At 36.3% G+C, this 15,718-nt stretch overlaps 1 protein-coding gene across 1 annotated transcript in view; it reads right to left on the reverse strand.

Moving 5' to 3' along the window:
• The window catches only part of Thumpd2 (THUMP domain 2 tRNA and snRNA guanosine methyltransferase), a 48,665-nt gene that overhangs the window by 21,580 nt on the left and 11,367 nt on the right, over positions 1-15,718 (reverse strand). The window contains exons 5-6 of the mRNA XM_020187063.2: positions 14,000-14,052; positions 10,416-10,503 (exon numbers count right to left, since the gene is read on the reverse strand). Of these exons, the coding sequence (XP_020042652.2) occupies positions 10,416-10,503; positions 14,000-14,052 (141 nt within the window). The remainder of the gene's footprint in view (positions 1-10,415; positions 10,504-13,999; positions 14,053-15,718) is intronic.

Raw genomic sequence — 15,718 nt, forward strand, 5'->3', positions numbered from 1 at the left:
GAAAACTGGTATCTACATGTAGAAGGCTGACACTAGATTCCTGCCTTCACCCTGTACTAATGTCAATTCAAAGTGGATCAAAGATCTTAATATAAAGCCTGAAACTTGGAAACTACTGCAGGAAAGAACAGGGAACACTGGAACATATAAGCATAGGCAATAACTTCCTGAATAGAAGTCCAATAACTCAGCAATTAAGAGAAAGGATTGACAAATGGGACTACATGAAACTAAAATGCTTCTGCACACAAAGGAAACAGTCATCAGATTGAAGAGACAGCCTGCAGAATGGAAGAAAATCTTTGCCAGCTATACATCTGACAAGGGATTAATAACCAGAATATACAGGGAGGTCAAAAAACTAAACTCCAAAAGAATCAATGACCCAATGAAGAAACAGGCAAATGAACTGAAGAGAATATTTCAAAGGAAGAAGTGCAAATGGCCAAAAGACACACAAAGAAATGCTCAACCTCTCAGGCCATCAGGGAAATACAAAAAACCACATTAAGATTCAACCTCACTTCTGTTAGAATGATTGTCATCAAGAACACAGACAACAGCAAATAATGCTGAGGATGCAGACAAAAAGGAACCCTCATACACTGCTAGTGGGAATGTAAATTAGTACAACCATTATGGAAATCAGTATGGAGGTTTCTCAAAAAACTAAAAACAGAACTACTAATTGATCTAGCAATATCACTCCTGGGCATATATCTGAAGGAATATAAGTCAGGATATGATACAGACACTGGTATACCATGTTTATTGAAGCAGTGTTCACAACAGCCAAATTATGGAAACAACCCACATGCTCTGCAACTGATGAAAGGATTAAGAAAATGTGACACACACACACACATACACACAGAGAGAGAGAGAGAGAGAGAGAGAGAGAGAGAGAGAGAGAGAGAGAGAGAGAGAGGAGAGAGAGAATGAGAACAGAATATTATTCAGCTATGATGATGTCATTTTCTGGTAAATGGATGGAACTGGGGATCATCATGTTAAGTAAAGTAAGCCAGGGCCAGAAAGACAAAGGCCCCATGTTTTCTCTCATATGTGGAAGATAGATTCAAAAGATAATTTTATAAAAGGGCTGAGAGAATGGCTCAAGCAGTAAGGGTGCCTGCCTCACAGCATGAGACCTTGAGTTTAAAACCCCAGTGCTGCCAAAAAAAAAAATTATACAAATATAAGCATGATCACATATACATATATATATGCACACACACATATACTGTACATGTTTCCAATAGTGGGATTGTTTGAGGACACAAGGCGGAGGAGGGAGAAGAAAAGAGAATAATGGAGAGTAAATAATATGGAAGTACATCCTGCTTGTGTACAAAGAAGGCACAATGAAATGCACTGAAAGCTGTTGAACAATGCAGGGTAGGGAAAAGGGTAGTGGAGAACAATAGAGGGGACTAGTCTGATTAAAGTACAATAGACTCACAAGTAAAGTACCATGGCAAAACCCCTTTGAATAATAAACATACACTTAAACAATGCAGGACAGGAATGCAACACAGGTCCTGTTAGGGGGAGGGCACTAATAGGACAGGGAATGGAGAGGGTAAAAAAGGGTGAATATGGTTGATGTACTTCATGTTTTTTATTGTATTGTATTGTTTTTACATTCAATCATACGGGTATACATTGCTTGGACCACCTCTCCCCCCAACCCCCTGCCCCCCTCTCCTCACAGGTTCTGCCCTCTTGTTCTCCAATTTTGCTGAAGAGAAAATGTAAGAGATAATAAGAAAGATCTAGCATTTTTGCTAGTCGGAGATAAAGACTAGCAGAGTCTTTATCTACAGAAAGATTCCTAGCACTGCTTCCATGCACTTGTGTATGGCAACTCACATTGGTTGTTCTCTACCAGACCTCTTCACTACTTCCCAGTCACCTTCCCATAGAGGCCTCTGCCAGTTTCAGATTACTGTATTTGCTCCTATACAGTGAGCACATCAACCACATTCAAGTTTTAGGTTTCCTTCCCTTTCCCTATTCCTCCTCTGTGCATTCTCCCCTTAGTGTGTGACCCATGTCCAATAATATTACTGCATTTGTTTTAGGTCTATAATCTGCATATGAGGGAAAACACAATTTTTGGCCTTCTGAGCCTGGCTAATTTCGCTTAAGATGATGTTCTCCTTGTGAATGACAAAATTTCATTCTTCTTTGTGGCTGAATAAATTTCCACTGTGTATAGACACCACATTTTTAAAATCCATTTGTTGGTACTGGGGCATCTTGGCTGTTTCCATAACTTGGCCCAAAACATGGGTGTGCAGGTGCCTCTGGTACCTGAGTCGCATTCCTTAGGGTACATCCTTAGGAGTGGGATTGCTGGATCATATGGCAGACCTATGCTTAGTTTAAGGAGCCTCCATATTGTTTTCCAAAGTAGTTGCACTAGCTTGCATTCCCAGCAGCAGTGTACAAGGGTTCCTTTTTCTCCTCATCCTCACCAAAATTTGTTGTTGGTGGTGTTTTTGATGACAGCTATTCGAATAGGAGTGAGGTGGAATCTTAGTGTGGTTTTGATTTGCATTTCCTTTATGGCCAGAGATGGTGAGCATTTTTTCATGTGCTTTTTGGCCATTTGAATTTTTTCTTTTGAGAAAGTTCTGTTTAGTTCAGTTGCCCATTTCTTTATTGTTTCATTGATTTTAGGGGAGTTTAGTTTCTTAAGTTCCCTGTATATTCTGGTTATCAGTCCTTTGTCTGATGTATAGCTAGCAAATATTTTTTCCCACTCTGTGGGTGTTCTCTTTAGTTTAGAGAACATTTCTTTTGGTGTGCAGAAGCTTTTTAATTTCATGTAGTCCCATTTATCCATCCTTTCTCTTAGTTGCTGAGCTGCTGGGATTCTATTGAGGAAGTTCTTTCCTATGCCTATTGCTTCCAGATTATTCCCTGCTCTTTCCTGTACTAACTTCAGAGTTTTGGGTCTGATATTTAGGTCCTTGATCCATTTTGAGTTGATACTAGTGCAGGATGATAAACATGGATCTAGTTTCAGCTTTTTGCAGGCAGATAACCACTTTTCCCAGCAACATTTGTTGAAGAGGTTGTCTTTTCTCCATTGTATGTTTTTGACACCTTTGTCAAAAATAAAGTGGGCACATCTGTGAGGATTCATATCTGGGTCCTCTATTCTGTTCCACTGGTCTTCATGTCTGTTTTTGTGCCAGTACCATGCTGTTTTTATTGCTATTGCTTTGTAATATAGTTTGAAGTCAGGTATTGTGATACCTCCAGCATTACTCTTTTGCTGAGCATTGCCTTGCCTATTCATTTTCTCTTGTGTTTCCAAATGAACTTTAGGGTAGATTTTTCAATCTCTGTGATGAATGTCACTGGGATTTTGATGGGAATTGCATTGAACATATAAATTGCATTTGGTAGTAGAGCCACTTTTACTATGTTGATTCTGCCAATCCATGAGCACAGGAGATCTTTCCACCTTCTATAGCCTTCCACGATCTCTTTCTTCAGTGGTTTATAGTTTTCCTTGCAGAGGTTATTTACATCCTTTGTTAAGTTTATTCCTAGGTATGTGATTTTTTTTGAAGCTATTGTAAATGGAATTGTTTTCCTATATTCTTTCTCAATTTGTTCATTGTTGGTGTATAGAAAGGCTACTGATTTTTGTAAGTTGATTTGTACCCTGCTACATTGCTGAAGCTGTTGATGGTGTCTAGCAGTTTTTGGATGGAGTTTTTTGGGTCTTTGAGGTATAGGATCATGTCGTCTGCAAATAAGGATACTTTAACTATTTCTTTACCTATTTGTATTCCTTTTATTTCTTCTTCTTGCCTTATTGCTCTCACTAAGAACTATAGGACTATGTTGAATAGGAGTGGGGAGAGTGGGCATCTTTGTCTTGTTCCTGACATTAGGGGAAATGGTTTCAGTTTTCCCCATTAAGTATGATGTTGGCTATAGGTGTGTCATATATAGCCTTTACAATGTTGAGGTACATTCCTTCTATTCCTAGTTTTCTTAAGGCTTTTATCATGAAGTGGTGTTGGATCTTATCAAAGGCTTTTCTGCATCTACTGAGATGATCAAGTGGTTTTTGTCTTTGCTTCTATTAATGTGCTATATTACATTTATAGATTTTCATATGCTGAACCATCCCTGCATCCCTGGGATGAACCTGACTTGGTCATGGTGAACAACATTCTGATATGTTGTTGGGTTCAGTTTGCCATTATTTTATTAAGGATTTTTGCATTGATGTTCATTAAGGAGACTGGTCTATAGTTCTTCCTTTTGGATGTGTTTTTGTCTGGATTTGGGATGAGTATAATACTGGCTTCATAGAATGTGTTAGGCAGTGTTCCTTCCCTTTCCATTTTGTGGAAAAGTTTAAGAAGAGTTAGTATTATTTCTTCTTTAAAGGTCTGGTAGAATTCAGCAGAGAATTCATCAGATCCCGGACTTTTCTTTTTTGGGAGACTGTATTGCTGTTTCAATTTAGTTATGTGTTATATCTCTGTTTAGGTGGTTAAGTTCAGTTTTGGATGGTCATAAGTATTTAGAAATTTATCCATTTCTTCAAGATTTTCCAACTTGTTGGAATATAGGTTCTCAAAGTAGTCTTTGATGATTCCCTGGATTTCCTTGGTGTTTGCTGTAATCCTTCTTTTTTGTTTCTGACTTTACTGATTTGGGTTTTTCCCTCCTCATTTTAGTCAGATTTGCCAGGGGCTTGTCAATTTTGTTTATTTTTTCAAAGAATCAGCTTTTCGTTTTGTTGATTTTTTTTTTTGGTCTCTATTTCATTAATTTTGGCCCTTATTTTTATTATTTCTCTCCTTCTCCTTGTTTTGGGTTTTGCTTGTTCTTGTTTTCTAGGAGTTTGAGATGTAGCATTAGTCATTGATTTGTGATCTTTCTGTCCTTTTAATATATGCACTCATGGCTATAAACTTTCCTCTTAGGACTGCCTTTGCTGTTCCCCATAGGATCTGGTAGGTGGTGTTTTCACTTTCACTAACTTCCAGGAACCTTTTAATTTCCTCTTTTATTTCTACTATGACTCACTGATTATTGAACAATGTGTTATTCAGCTTCCAATTGTTTGTGTATTTTTTGCTGCTGTTTTTGTTGTTGAGTTCTAGTTTTAATGCATTGTGATCAGATAGAATGCAGGGGATTATTTATATTTTCTTATATTTGCTGAGGCTTGCTTTGTGCCCTAAGATATGATCAATTTTGGAGAAAGTTCCATGGGCTGCCGAGAAGAATTTATATTGTGCAGAAGCTGGATGAAATATTCTGTAGACATCAGCTAGGTTCATTTCATCTATAGTGTGATTTAGTTCTAGAATTTCTTTATTGATTTTTTGTTTGGATGACCTGTTAATTGGTGATAGAGGGGTATTAAAGTCTCCCACTACCACTGTGTTGGAGTCTATATATGCTTTTAAATCCTTCAGAGTATGTTTGATGAAATTGGGTGCACCGACATTGGGTGCATATAGGTTGATAATTGTTATTTCCTTTTGGTGTATTTCCCCTTTTATTAGTATGAAGTGTCCTTCTTTATCTCATTTGACCAATGTAAGTTTGAAATCTACTTGTCTAATATAAGTATTGCTACTCCTGCCTGTTTTCAGGGTGGGGGGGGTCATTGACTTGGTAAATCTTCTTCTAGCCTTTCACCCTAAGCCAGTGTTTGTTTCTGTCAGTGAGATGGGTCTCTTGTAAACAACAGATTGTTGGATCTTCCTTTTTAATCCAGTTTGCCAGATTGTGTCTTTTGATAGGGGGAGTTGAGCCCATTGACATTTAGTGTTAATATTGATAGATATGTGGTGATTCCTGCCATTTAGTTGTTTTTGTTGTTTAAGGGTTTGATTGTGTGCAGCTGAATCAATGCTACTCTGTTTCCTAGTCTTGTCTTCTCCTGTGGTTTGATACTTCCTATCCTCTATAGTTTTGTTTGCTTTCATCTTCTGTGTGCAGAATTCCTTGTAGAATCTTCTGTAGTGGTGGTTTGGTGGTCATATATTGTTTTGGTTTCTGGTTATTGTGGAAGATTTTTATTGCTCCATCTATTTTGAATGATAGTTTTGCTGGATAGAGTATCCTAGGGCTGAAATTATTTTCATTTAGTGCCTGAAATACTTCACTCCATGCCCTTCTTGCTTTGAAGGTTTCCATTGAGAAATTTGCTGTGATTTTGATGGGCTTACCTTTATATGTTATTTGTTTTTTCTCTCTTACAGCCTTCAATATTCTTTCTCAGTCCTCTGTGCTTGTTGTTTTAATGATAATATGCCAAGGGGAGGTTCTAGTTTGGTCAAGTCTGTTTGGTGTCCTGGAGGCTTCCTGTACCTGAATGGGCAAAACTTTCTTGAGATTTGGGAAATTTTCTGTTATTATTTTATTGCATACATTACAAATCTCTTTGGCTTGCACCTCTTCTTCTTCAATGCCCATGATTCTCATGTTTGGTTTTTTGATGGAGTCACTGAGCTCTTGCATATTACTTTCACAGCTCTTGAGTTGTTTGACTAAGATTTCTTCTGTTTTTTCTTTAATTTGTATTTTATCTTTGAGTTCTGAGATTCTGTCTTCTACTTGTTCTAGTCTGCTGGAATGGCCTTCCACTGTGGTTTTTGTTTGATTAAAGGGACTTTTTATTTACAGGATTTTTGTTTAATTCTTCTTTCTGAGGTTTTGCATATCTTTGGTCAACTCTTTTATGTTTTTTCTTGTCACCTTTAATTCATTTATTTCTCTTTTTATAGTGTTCTTTGTTTCACTTTGGTGTTTAAGTTGTCTCTGAGTTCATTTATTTGTTTCTGTGTCCTCTCATATTCTTTATTTTTGGTGTCTTGACATTTCTTGAGTGTATCTTGTACATTTTGGTTAGCCATGTTTAGTATCTTCTCCATAAATTTCTCAGTGATTTCTTGCAAGATTTCTTCTTTGAGGGTGTTTGTGGACATTGCTGGGCTCCTTAGTGACATTTATCATTGTTTTGTTGGGGTCAGGAATTGGGTATCCATTTTCTTCATTTCCCACTGAATCCTGTATTGAAATTTTTTTGGGGTGTTTCCATCCCTTCTTCTTCCCATTGCTCCACTTGGTGCTGTGCTGATGTACTTTTTATACGTGTATGAAGATAGAACATTGAAACCCAGTGACATCATTTTAAGTAGGTGGGGAGGGAAATGAGGGAGAATAATAGTGAGGATGAACTAACCAAGCTACGTTGTAAGCACATATGGAAATGGCACAATGAAACCCCCTGTACAACTATTATATGCTAATAAAATGTTATAAAATGTAGAAAAAAGAAATATAAATGTGTTTAAGTCCACTGCAGTTAAAATGTTATACCCTTGAAAGTTTCATATAATGTGTAACTATGTAACCTTTTGCTAAGGCCCCTCCCAGGGTCTTAAAGTTACCTGTTCCAGGGAGGGACCTCTGAGGCTTTAGGAATTTCCAGGTAAATTCATCATTGATTTAACTAAGTTACAATCTTTGACAACAAAAATACAACAAAAAAATAGTTCCTGGGCTGGAGAAATAATAATCAATCTTAATTATTAAATAATAAATATATACTCCATGTAATAATTGTAACTTTAAATATTATTATCACAGCAACTAATATTTATACATTTCTTATATGCCAGGCACTGTTCTAATTGGTTTATTAATGCTAATTCATTTAGTCTTGATATGGTCCTAAGAGATACTCTTTTCTTTCTTTTTTTTTTTTGTTTATTTATTTATTTATTTTTCCCTGCAACCTTTTATTTTTATGGTACTGGGGTTTGAACTCAGGGCCTACACCTTGAGCTATTCCACCAGCCCTTTTTGTGTTGTGCTTTTTGAGACAGGGTCTTGCAAAGTATTTGCCTGGGCTGGCTTCTAACCACAATCCTCCTGATCTCTGCCTCTCAAGTAGCTAGGATTACAGGCATGAACCACTAGTGCCTGGCTTAGCCTTTTCTTAAGTAATTCTGTAACTTCTATATTATGGTGAGGTGCAACGTGTGATTTGAGAGTTAATATTAGTAATTAAGACTGGAATGAAAGAAACTGCCAATTGGTTAACGGCTATCAAGCAAAATCAGTAGTACTTGGCCAATCAATGCCAACAAAATTGATGTAGCTTGTGAACTTATTGTTATTCAGTAAATTCTGGCATGGAAAGCTTACTCATGACACACAGGCTGGCCTTGAATTCATAATCCTCCTGCCTTAGCCTCTCAAGAGGACTGGAATTCTTATAAGAACAAGAGATACCAGTCTTCTCTCTCTCTCTCTCTCTCTTCCAAGATACTCTTTTCATCTTGCTAATGAGAAACCAAGGCACAATTGACTATTTCTTGTTTGCAAGATGAAACTGAGGCAGAGTTGAGTATCTTGCCCAAACTTCCCAGGTAGTAAGTGCTGGGGCTGGAATTAGAACCCAGGCAGTAAGACTCAGGAAGGTCTGGGCTGAATAGAAAAGATATACACATAAGTAGATACTGGCAGTATTTAAGAGTAAAGAGAAAACTCTTGTATAAGTTTCCAAGCATAAAGTATGAAGTATCTAAGAAGGAAAAGAAATGCCACACTGGTAATGTCTGCTCATCTACAACACGTGATGCTAAAAGGCAGTGGAAAGCACCTCAGACCGGAGAGGCAGAAAGTGCAACTCAAGAACCTTCTACCAGCCACCATGGGTTCACCTAGGATGAAAGGAGGAAATTTGGGGATACAAAGGAATTCAGACAGTATCATATTCAAATACTACAGGTGAGAAAAACACCTAAAAAAAAACTTTAACCAAGCAACAAATAAAGGAGAGCAGGGGGCTCAAATGTGTTATCACCATTGCATTTTAATGTCATGTGTCAACTAAGAACTTCTGAAACAACAGGGCCAAATATTAGGGAAGTTCTGATACATAATAAATAATTTAGTTCAACCCAGTAGCTGAGAGCTGGGAGAGGAAGTGGGTAAAAATGTATCAAAGGTCTCACTGTAGTCAAGAGACGAGACAAGAGTCCTCCTGATGGTGAAGGGGTACTCTTGGGGGAAATGAGTGTCCTGCTGTCAGAGGACACAGTCCATACCCTTTTTTAAAGAAATAGTAGCACTCCATGTGCTCACTTAAGAGAGCTGAGAAAGGATCTTCATGAATGGAATAATAATCTCCAAACTCAGGGAGAACAACTGAGTGATTAGTAGACAAGTTGATCAAGCTAGCAAAAATTTTAAAAATACCTGCTCATAAGGAGTTATGAGCAGGTCTGTCACCCTGAATTCTCTCACTGAAAGGGACACCAGACTGGGACAGAAAAGATCAAAACTGCTGTGTGTTTGTAAGAAAATACTGAACTTGAAAATACAGCAGCAAAGGAATTTTAGGCAAATGCAAGCAAAAAGAAAGGAGTGAAAATATTAATAAGACATGGTGAAATTTCAGTTTAAACTCACCAATCTAGACAGAGGACTATGTGCAACAAAAAAGACATAATTTTCAATGAAGCAAAAATATGTATACACCAAATCACAAAGAGGCTGAATGATGCAACTAATAAAAATGAAAAAGCTTAATAAAAAACAAAATAACAATATGATCTCAAAATAGCTTTTTCAGAATGGAGCAGATAGTAACACAGTAATGATATCAAAGAACATTTCTTAACTAGAGAGTAACATTATCTTATGTTCATGGCAGAATCACAAAAATTGATCAAGATCTTGGTTACAGAGAAAAACCTTAATTTAAAATGTAGAGGTTTTACAGGCCACATTTTTGGACTATGGCACAAAATTAGAAATAATAAAAATACAATTTTTTACTCAGTTTTTCATAGGGAAATACTTTCACAAGTTCAACAGTACAAAAAACAAAAACAAAAACACAAATAACAAAAAAAACCTACCTTAGCACTCTACCAGTGTATTTTTTTTTATTTGGTGGTAATGGGGATTGAACTCAGGGCCTCCACTTGAACCATGCCCCCAGCTGTTTTTGCTTTAGTTATCTTTCAGATAGTATGTCACACTCTTGTGAGGGTGGGCCTCAGAATAAGATCCTTCTACTTCTGCCTCCCCAGTAGCTGGGATTATAGGTATACACCACCATGCCTGGCTTGCTTCTGAAATAGAGACTCACTAACTTATTTTTGCCCAGACTAGCATTGAACCATGATCCTCCTATTTCTGCCTCTCAAGTAGCTGCAATTACAGGTGTGTGTCCCTTTGCCTGGCCCCTCACTTCGACAACTTATAAGTGAAATGGCAACAACAAAGACAAAAAAAAAAAAAAAAAAGCAAGCAAACAAGATGTCCACCAGAAAGAGACTGCTCATGAGTTAATTATGGAAAAACTTTGCTATCAACAATATTAACAAGAATAAGAACATTTTCCTTACCTTAATTTCTGCAAGAGATGCCATTGCCCAGGCTATGGTAGATCGTAGTCCAGCTGTCTGGATATAATTTCTGCTGGCTAAAGGAACCCTACAAAGAAAAGACACTGATGCTATACCAAATATTAGTGTATGCTAAAGAACAGAATATAACTAAAAATGATTAATCTGTCTCTGAGAATCATTTTAATTTATTTATCTGATATAAAATATTCTCTAAATTAGAGAATATTTAAATCTTATTAAAAACACCTCTGTAATGGGAGCTTTGTCTAACCAGCCAGTGTGATATTTCAGAAAGGCAAATGCTATAGACAACTGAAATTTAAACTATCCTGTGTTTGAGTTATAAAAATTTAATGGTGAGAGAAATCTATTACTTATACTTCCCTGCACTTTCACACATCACAGGCCTTTCCTTGCACGCTTGCCTCATCGAGAGCAATGCATTGTGCTGTGATCTGGCTTGAGTATGCACAGCATGACTGAGTGCATGCTGACCCACAAACCTGTTTTCTAAAAAAGTCCTTTTTGTAAGTTCTTCCCTCATTTGCATCTTTCTCAAAAGATGAAATAAAACATGACAACACAGTGTCTCAAGTATTTTATTGAATGAAGAGACGAAGTGGGCATCTCCCAACTGAGTTCACTGCTCTCCACTATGTACTATTTCTACCTTCTAATGCAATGAGAAGCAACATCTTGGAAGTGCCCATGTGCTTTTTAGTTCACTCTTACAATTTGGAGGTAAAAAGTTAGGATTTTGGAATTTGTGCTGGTTTCCGCGTAGGTCTGTTCCAAAACCACTAAGTCACAATTGTCTCCAAACTCCTCTTTAAACTTTCAACAGAATTCCAAGAATGTAAATTTCACATTGGTTTCTTCCATCATTTTATTTCTCATTTTCACTGGATTCACATAATCCTGTTTTTGTTTGCATTTACTGCAAGCCTCTTAACCTCTGAATCAGATCACAGATCCCTTTCAAATACAACAGTATAACTGCATACTTACTGTTCTAAGGAAAAAGTTCTGCATGGTAAACCTATGGGGGTTGGCATTTTAATAAAGATTTTTCAGAAAATAATAATTCCCATTGTAAATAATAGTAATCCCAATTGTAGTCACAGATTTGAAATCCAGGTTTGTAAACTGGCAAATGGAGAGACCATAAAATATTTTGATCAATGAATTCTGCTTCTCCAGGGTAAGCTGGGCAACTATCTTGCTACAAATTGTAACAGGTTAGTTCACACTCTGGATGCCAGTGAAAGTAGACGCACTGTGGAACACTGTCTTTATCTTTACACACTAAATGGCCTCTTCTAAGCAGCAGGGATTTATGTGGGACCTTTAAGATTTTGATAATTATGTACATATTTTTACTAATGTAAGCTTTATCTTATGGGACCAACCCTATTAATATGTAACAAATGTGAACATATTCTCCTTTTGCTTACACCTAAGCAAAAGGGATCTGCTATTACTTCAATAAACGGGCCCTGTTAAAATCAGTATAATAAACTTACTCAGGGGAAGGCAGTATTCATAAATAAAATTCCTTGAAAATAAAAACAATGCTCTACTTCATAGAATCTGACAGTGTTAAATTGGATTTTAGCTGGATTTTATGTAGTTCAAAAATAAATGTGGATTTTTTGATCCTTCTTTCCACATAGATGCATCTTGCTTTTATTCTCTTATACACCATCCCTCACCAGGACAAAGATATGCTTATCACCTGAGCCCAGATCTTTTCTTCAAATATGAACTTGGGCATTTTTACCTTGAGAGTAAAAATTTAATACCTTCATCAGATATTAAATAAGCACACTTCTCCTTTTCCTTGTATATTATATCTTCATACATCCCTTCTTTTTCTAATGCTACTAGCCATCCCTACATTGGCTACCCTAATCTATATCTTTAGTCTAGACTTGTCACCCAAACTCCAGATCTGTAATTTTAAATATCTATGTGGACATTGGTCATTGAGCATAGTTTATGTAGATGCCTACTTTGCCTATAAGTTCCTTTCCTTTTCTTGTCTACTGATGAACCCTTACTATGCTCTTCTTCTAGACTCCTCTTCAGTGATACTCCTGTAATGTTCTTTTGTTTATTAGTTAAATCCTCTTTCCTAACTTTTTTGATCATGTCTGTTTTGCCACTAGAAAAAATTTCTTAAATTTAATAACCACCTTATTCATCTTTGAACTTTGAGTATCTGAAGCAATGCTTATCATATAGAAAGTACACAATTGGTGTTTCAACTGAAATTATGTGAGTGAATTACTCTTACTCTGGTAAGTGTTTCTCCCCTTTCCTTACTAGCTGTTTAACTGTTTCAAAACTAAAGCAGTTGAAATTTATTGTATCCTAGAAACAGTACCAAGCATTTTCACATGGCTATCTCATTTACTCCAAACCACAGAGCTATAAATTGGTATTACTCTTTTCCTGATTTTATAGCAGAGAAAGAACAACTTGCCCAAACTTGCAGAGTTAATCTGAAGAGAAGGAGAAGTCAAGTCCATGCTTCTCATCCATTATGCCACACCGTGACGTGGACAGTGTGGCATGGCTACATGCAATGAATGCCCGATGGAGCCTCTGATATCCAAACGGTTCTTCTCTTTAAAGAAAGTAGAGCTCTATTATGAACAATGTCTTCAGGAACTACTAACATGTATGTTTTGGCGTGACCTTCACGCTTCCTGGCTGTTTTATACTCTGTCTCATCATTTCTCACACCCTTCTGTTGTCATAATCTTAGGCATTTAAAAAATAATCTTGACTTAAGATTGCAAATGCACAAAGGTGAGCTTAAGGCAAATGCAGTATTGCCATAGGACTTTCCTGATCTTCAAAACATTCCATTGCCTAGAATCACCTATGGAAATTGTATCTAAATCACTACATTACGTAAGCAGGGTTACGCATATAAAATGTTCTGATGATGACACTAATATTTACATGCTCCCAAGAAACTGGAAATCAGTTTTATCCAACCAGGTCTTCATCTCCAAAGCACCTAGAGAAAGTACCTGTCACACAGTAAGAGTTTAATATGTACTTTTAAAAAAAAAAATCATTTGCATTTGTTATTACTTAGTACTCTGCATGATACTTGGGAGACACTTGGAAAAGATTTTTAAAAACCTGGCAATAACCTCTCATAATAAAAGAAGAATGGCAATAGAACCTGGAGAACATTCAAAATGAATTGAAAGAGCTACGCTACATTTTCTTTAAAAAAAATTAAACTTTCAAGATGCCAATAGACTAAAAATTTTAGCTTAACCATGGTTCTGTGAAAATCATTTAAGAATAGAAATAATTAGATATAATTTTCTGTATCAGTCATGCAATCAATGGATGACTGTGTTCAGATCTTTCACAGCTCTGACTGGTCAGATCAAATCATATTCACTAAGCTCCGTGAAAACACATTACTGGCTGAAGCAAAGAACTCAAATGCTTTGCCTTTAGTTTCCTCTGTTACATATTTCACATTATAAATAAAAAGTTCTTAATGTGATAAACTCTTAAGGGACAAACCTGAAATTTAGGATGCAAATAATTACCTGAACACAGGAATCCCCACAACAGAGTAAACATCATTTAGATGTATAAAGATCTGAAAGAACAAACACAAAATGGAACAAGAAACTGCATAACAAATTATTGACAATTTGAAACTTCTATTTTGAACATCTCTGACCTATATTTTAATAAGAATTTCCAAGGCCTACTTGTCACATCTGGAAAAATGTTTCATAATTTTTTTTTCTTAAGCAGAAGCAAGCTAGATTTTAAGTATATTTCACAGAAATACAAGTTATATGAGTATTGTGGGGAGAGGTTTTTTTTTTTTTTTTTTTTTGTCTTTTCTTTTTTGGTGCTGGGATCGAACCCTGGGCCTCACGCATGCTAGGCAAGCGCTGTACCACCGAGCTACATCCCAGCCCAAGTTATATGAGTATTGTATTGCAAAGATCTCAGAATCTTTCCAGTGATTTCTAAAATTACAACTGGATCACATTTTCAGTAAAAATCCGTACATCTCCTCTAATTCTAACCTCAAGTAAGACTTGAAGCCATGCAGAGCTATCACAGGCTACAAATACCTGAAAAGTAACAGAAAACTTTTAGTTCAAATACATGGCAACAAGTGTGTCCTTTCCTCCCTCAGTTATCTCTAGGGGAGTTTCTGCCTCTCTTCCCTTTTTTCTGTTAAACTGTGCAGAGAATTTTAATGCCCCAAATTATTAGCAGCCCACATAAAATCGAAAAAATGAGAATCTTTCTTACTTGTGTAACCTGACAAGGTTTTCAGAATATTCTAAATTTCATTTTGAATCTTAAGGGCATTTGGTCCCTGAAATTGTCACCCAAGGTTCCCCACCTTCCATACCTTCTCATTCCAGTGCTAGATTGAGTCTAAGCACCATGATTAAGTACTAGGTAAGCACTCTATCACTGAGCTGACTCTATCACTGAGCTGTACTCCTAGCTCCCCAAGGAGTTTTTGTTTGTTTTAGGTACTGGGAATTGAATCCCAGGCCTTGCGAATGCTAGGCAAGCACTCTTCCACTGAGCTCCAACCCCAACTCTTCTATATTTTATTTGAAACAAGATCTCACAAAGTAGCCCAGGCTGGCCACAAACTCTGTATGCAGCCTAGGCTGCCTTGAACTCATGATTCTCCTGTCTCCACTTCCTGAGTAACTGAGACTACAGGCATGTACTACCATACCTGGCACCAAGATTATTTTTAATATGAGCAGTTTAATCAGAATTATTCCAATATTGGTACAGTTTCATCAAGAAAAGAACTACCTGAAGTGACTCCATTCAGACAATTCTTTGATTAACTGAAACATCACAGCTAAACCTTCCAACTTTATATATATATATATATATATATATAAAATATATTATATATATTGCACTTATATATATAATATATTATATATATTGCATTTATATATAATACACATATTGCATTTTAGTAAAATTAATTAGAATCATTTTCTACTTATAATTCATACTAAGATATGATATACTGATCTCGTTACATACTGAATGTCAAGAACAGCTATCCCCACTATAAATTTCTTTCCTGTCAATTTTGCAGAACAGACTTCATTAAGATTTGTTTCTTTTGTCAATTTTTAGTCATATATTTTGTTATTTTAATGTCACTTTTATTTTATGTGATTATTCTACCAGTTATAGCTACTGTTAACTGCATGAAATGGAATTATATTTACTGTATTTTTCATGAATAAAACTGTAATTCT

This window comes from Castor canadensis, chromosome 12, assembly GCF_047511655.1.
Source record: "Castor canadensis chromosome 12, mCasCan1.hap1v2, whole genome shotgun sequence".
Classification (NCBI taxonomy): domain Eukaryota; kingdom Metazoa; phylum Chordata; class Mammalia; order Rodentia; family Castoridae; genus Castor; species Castor canadensis.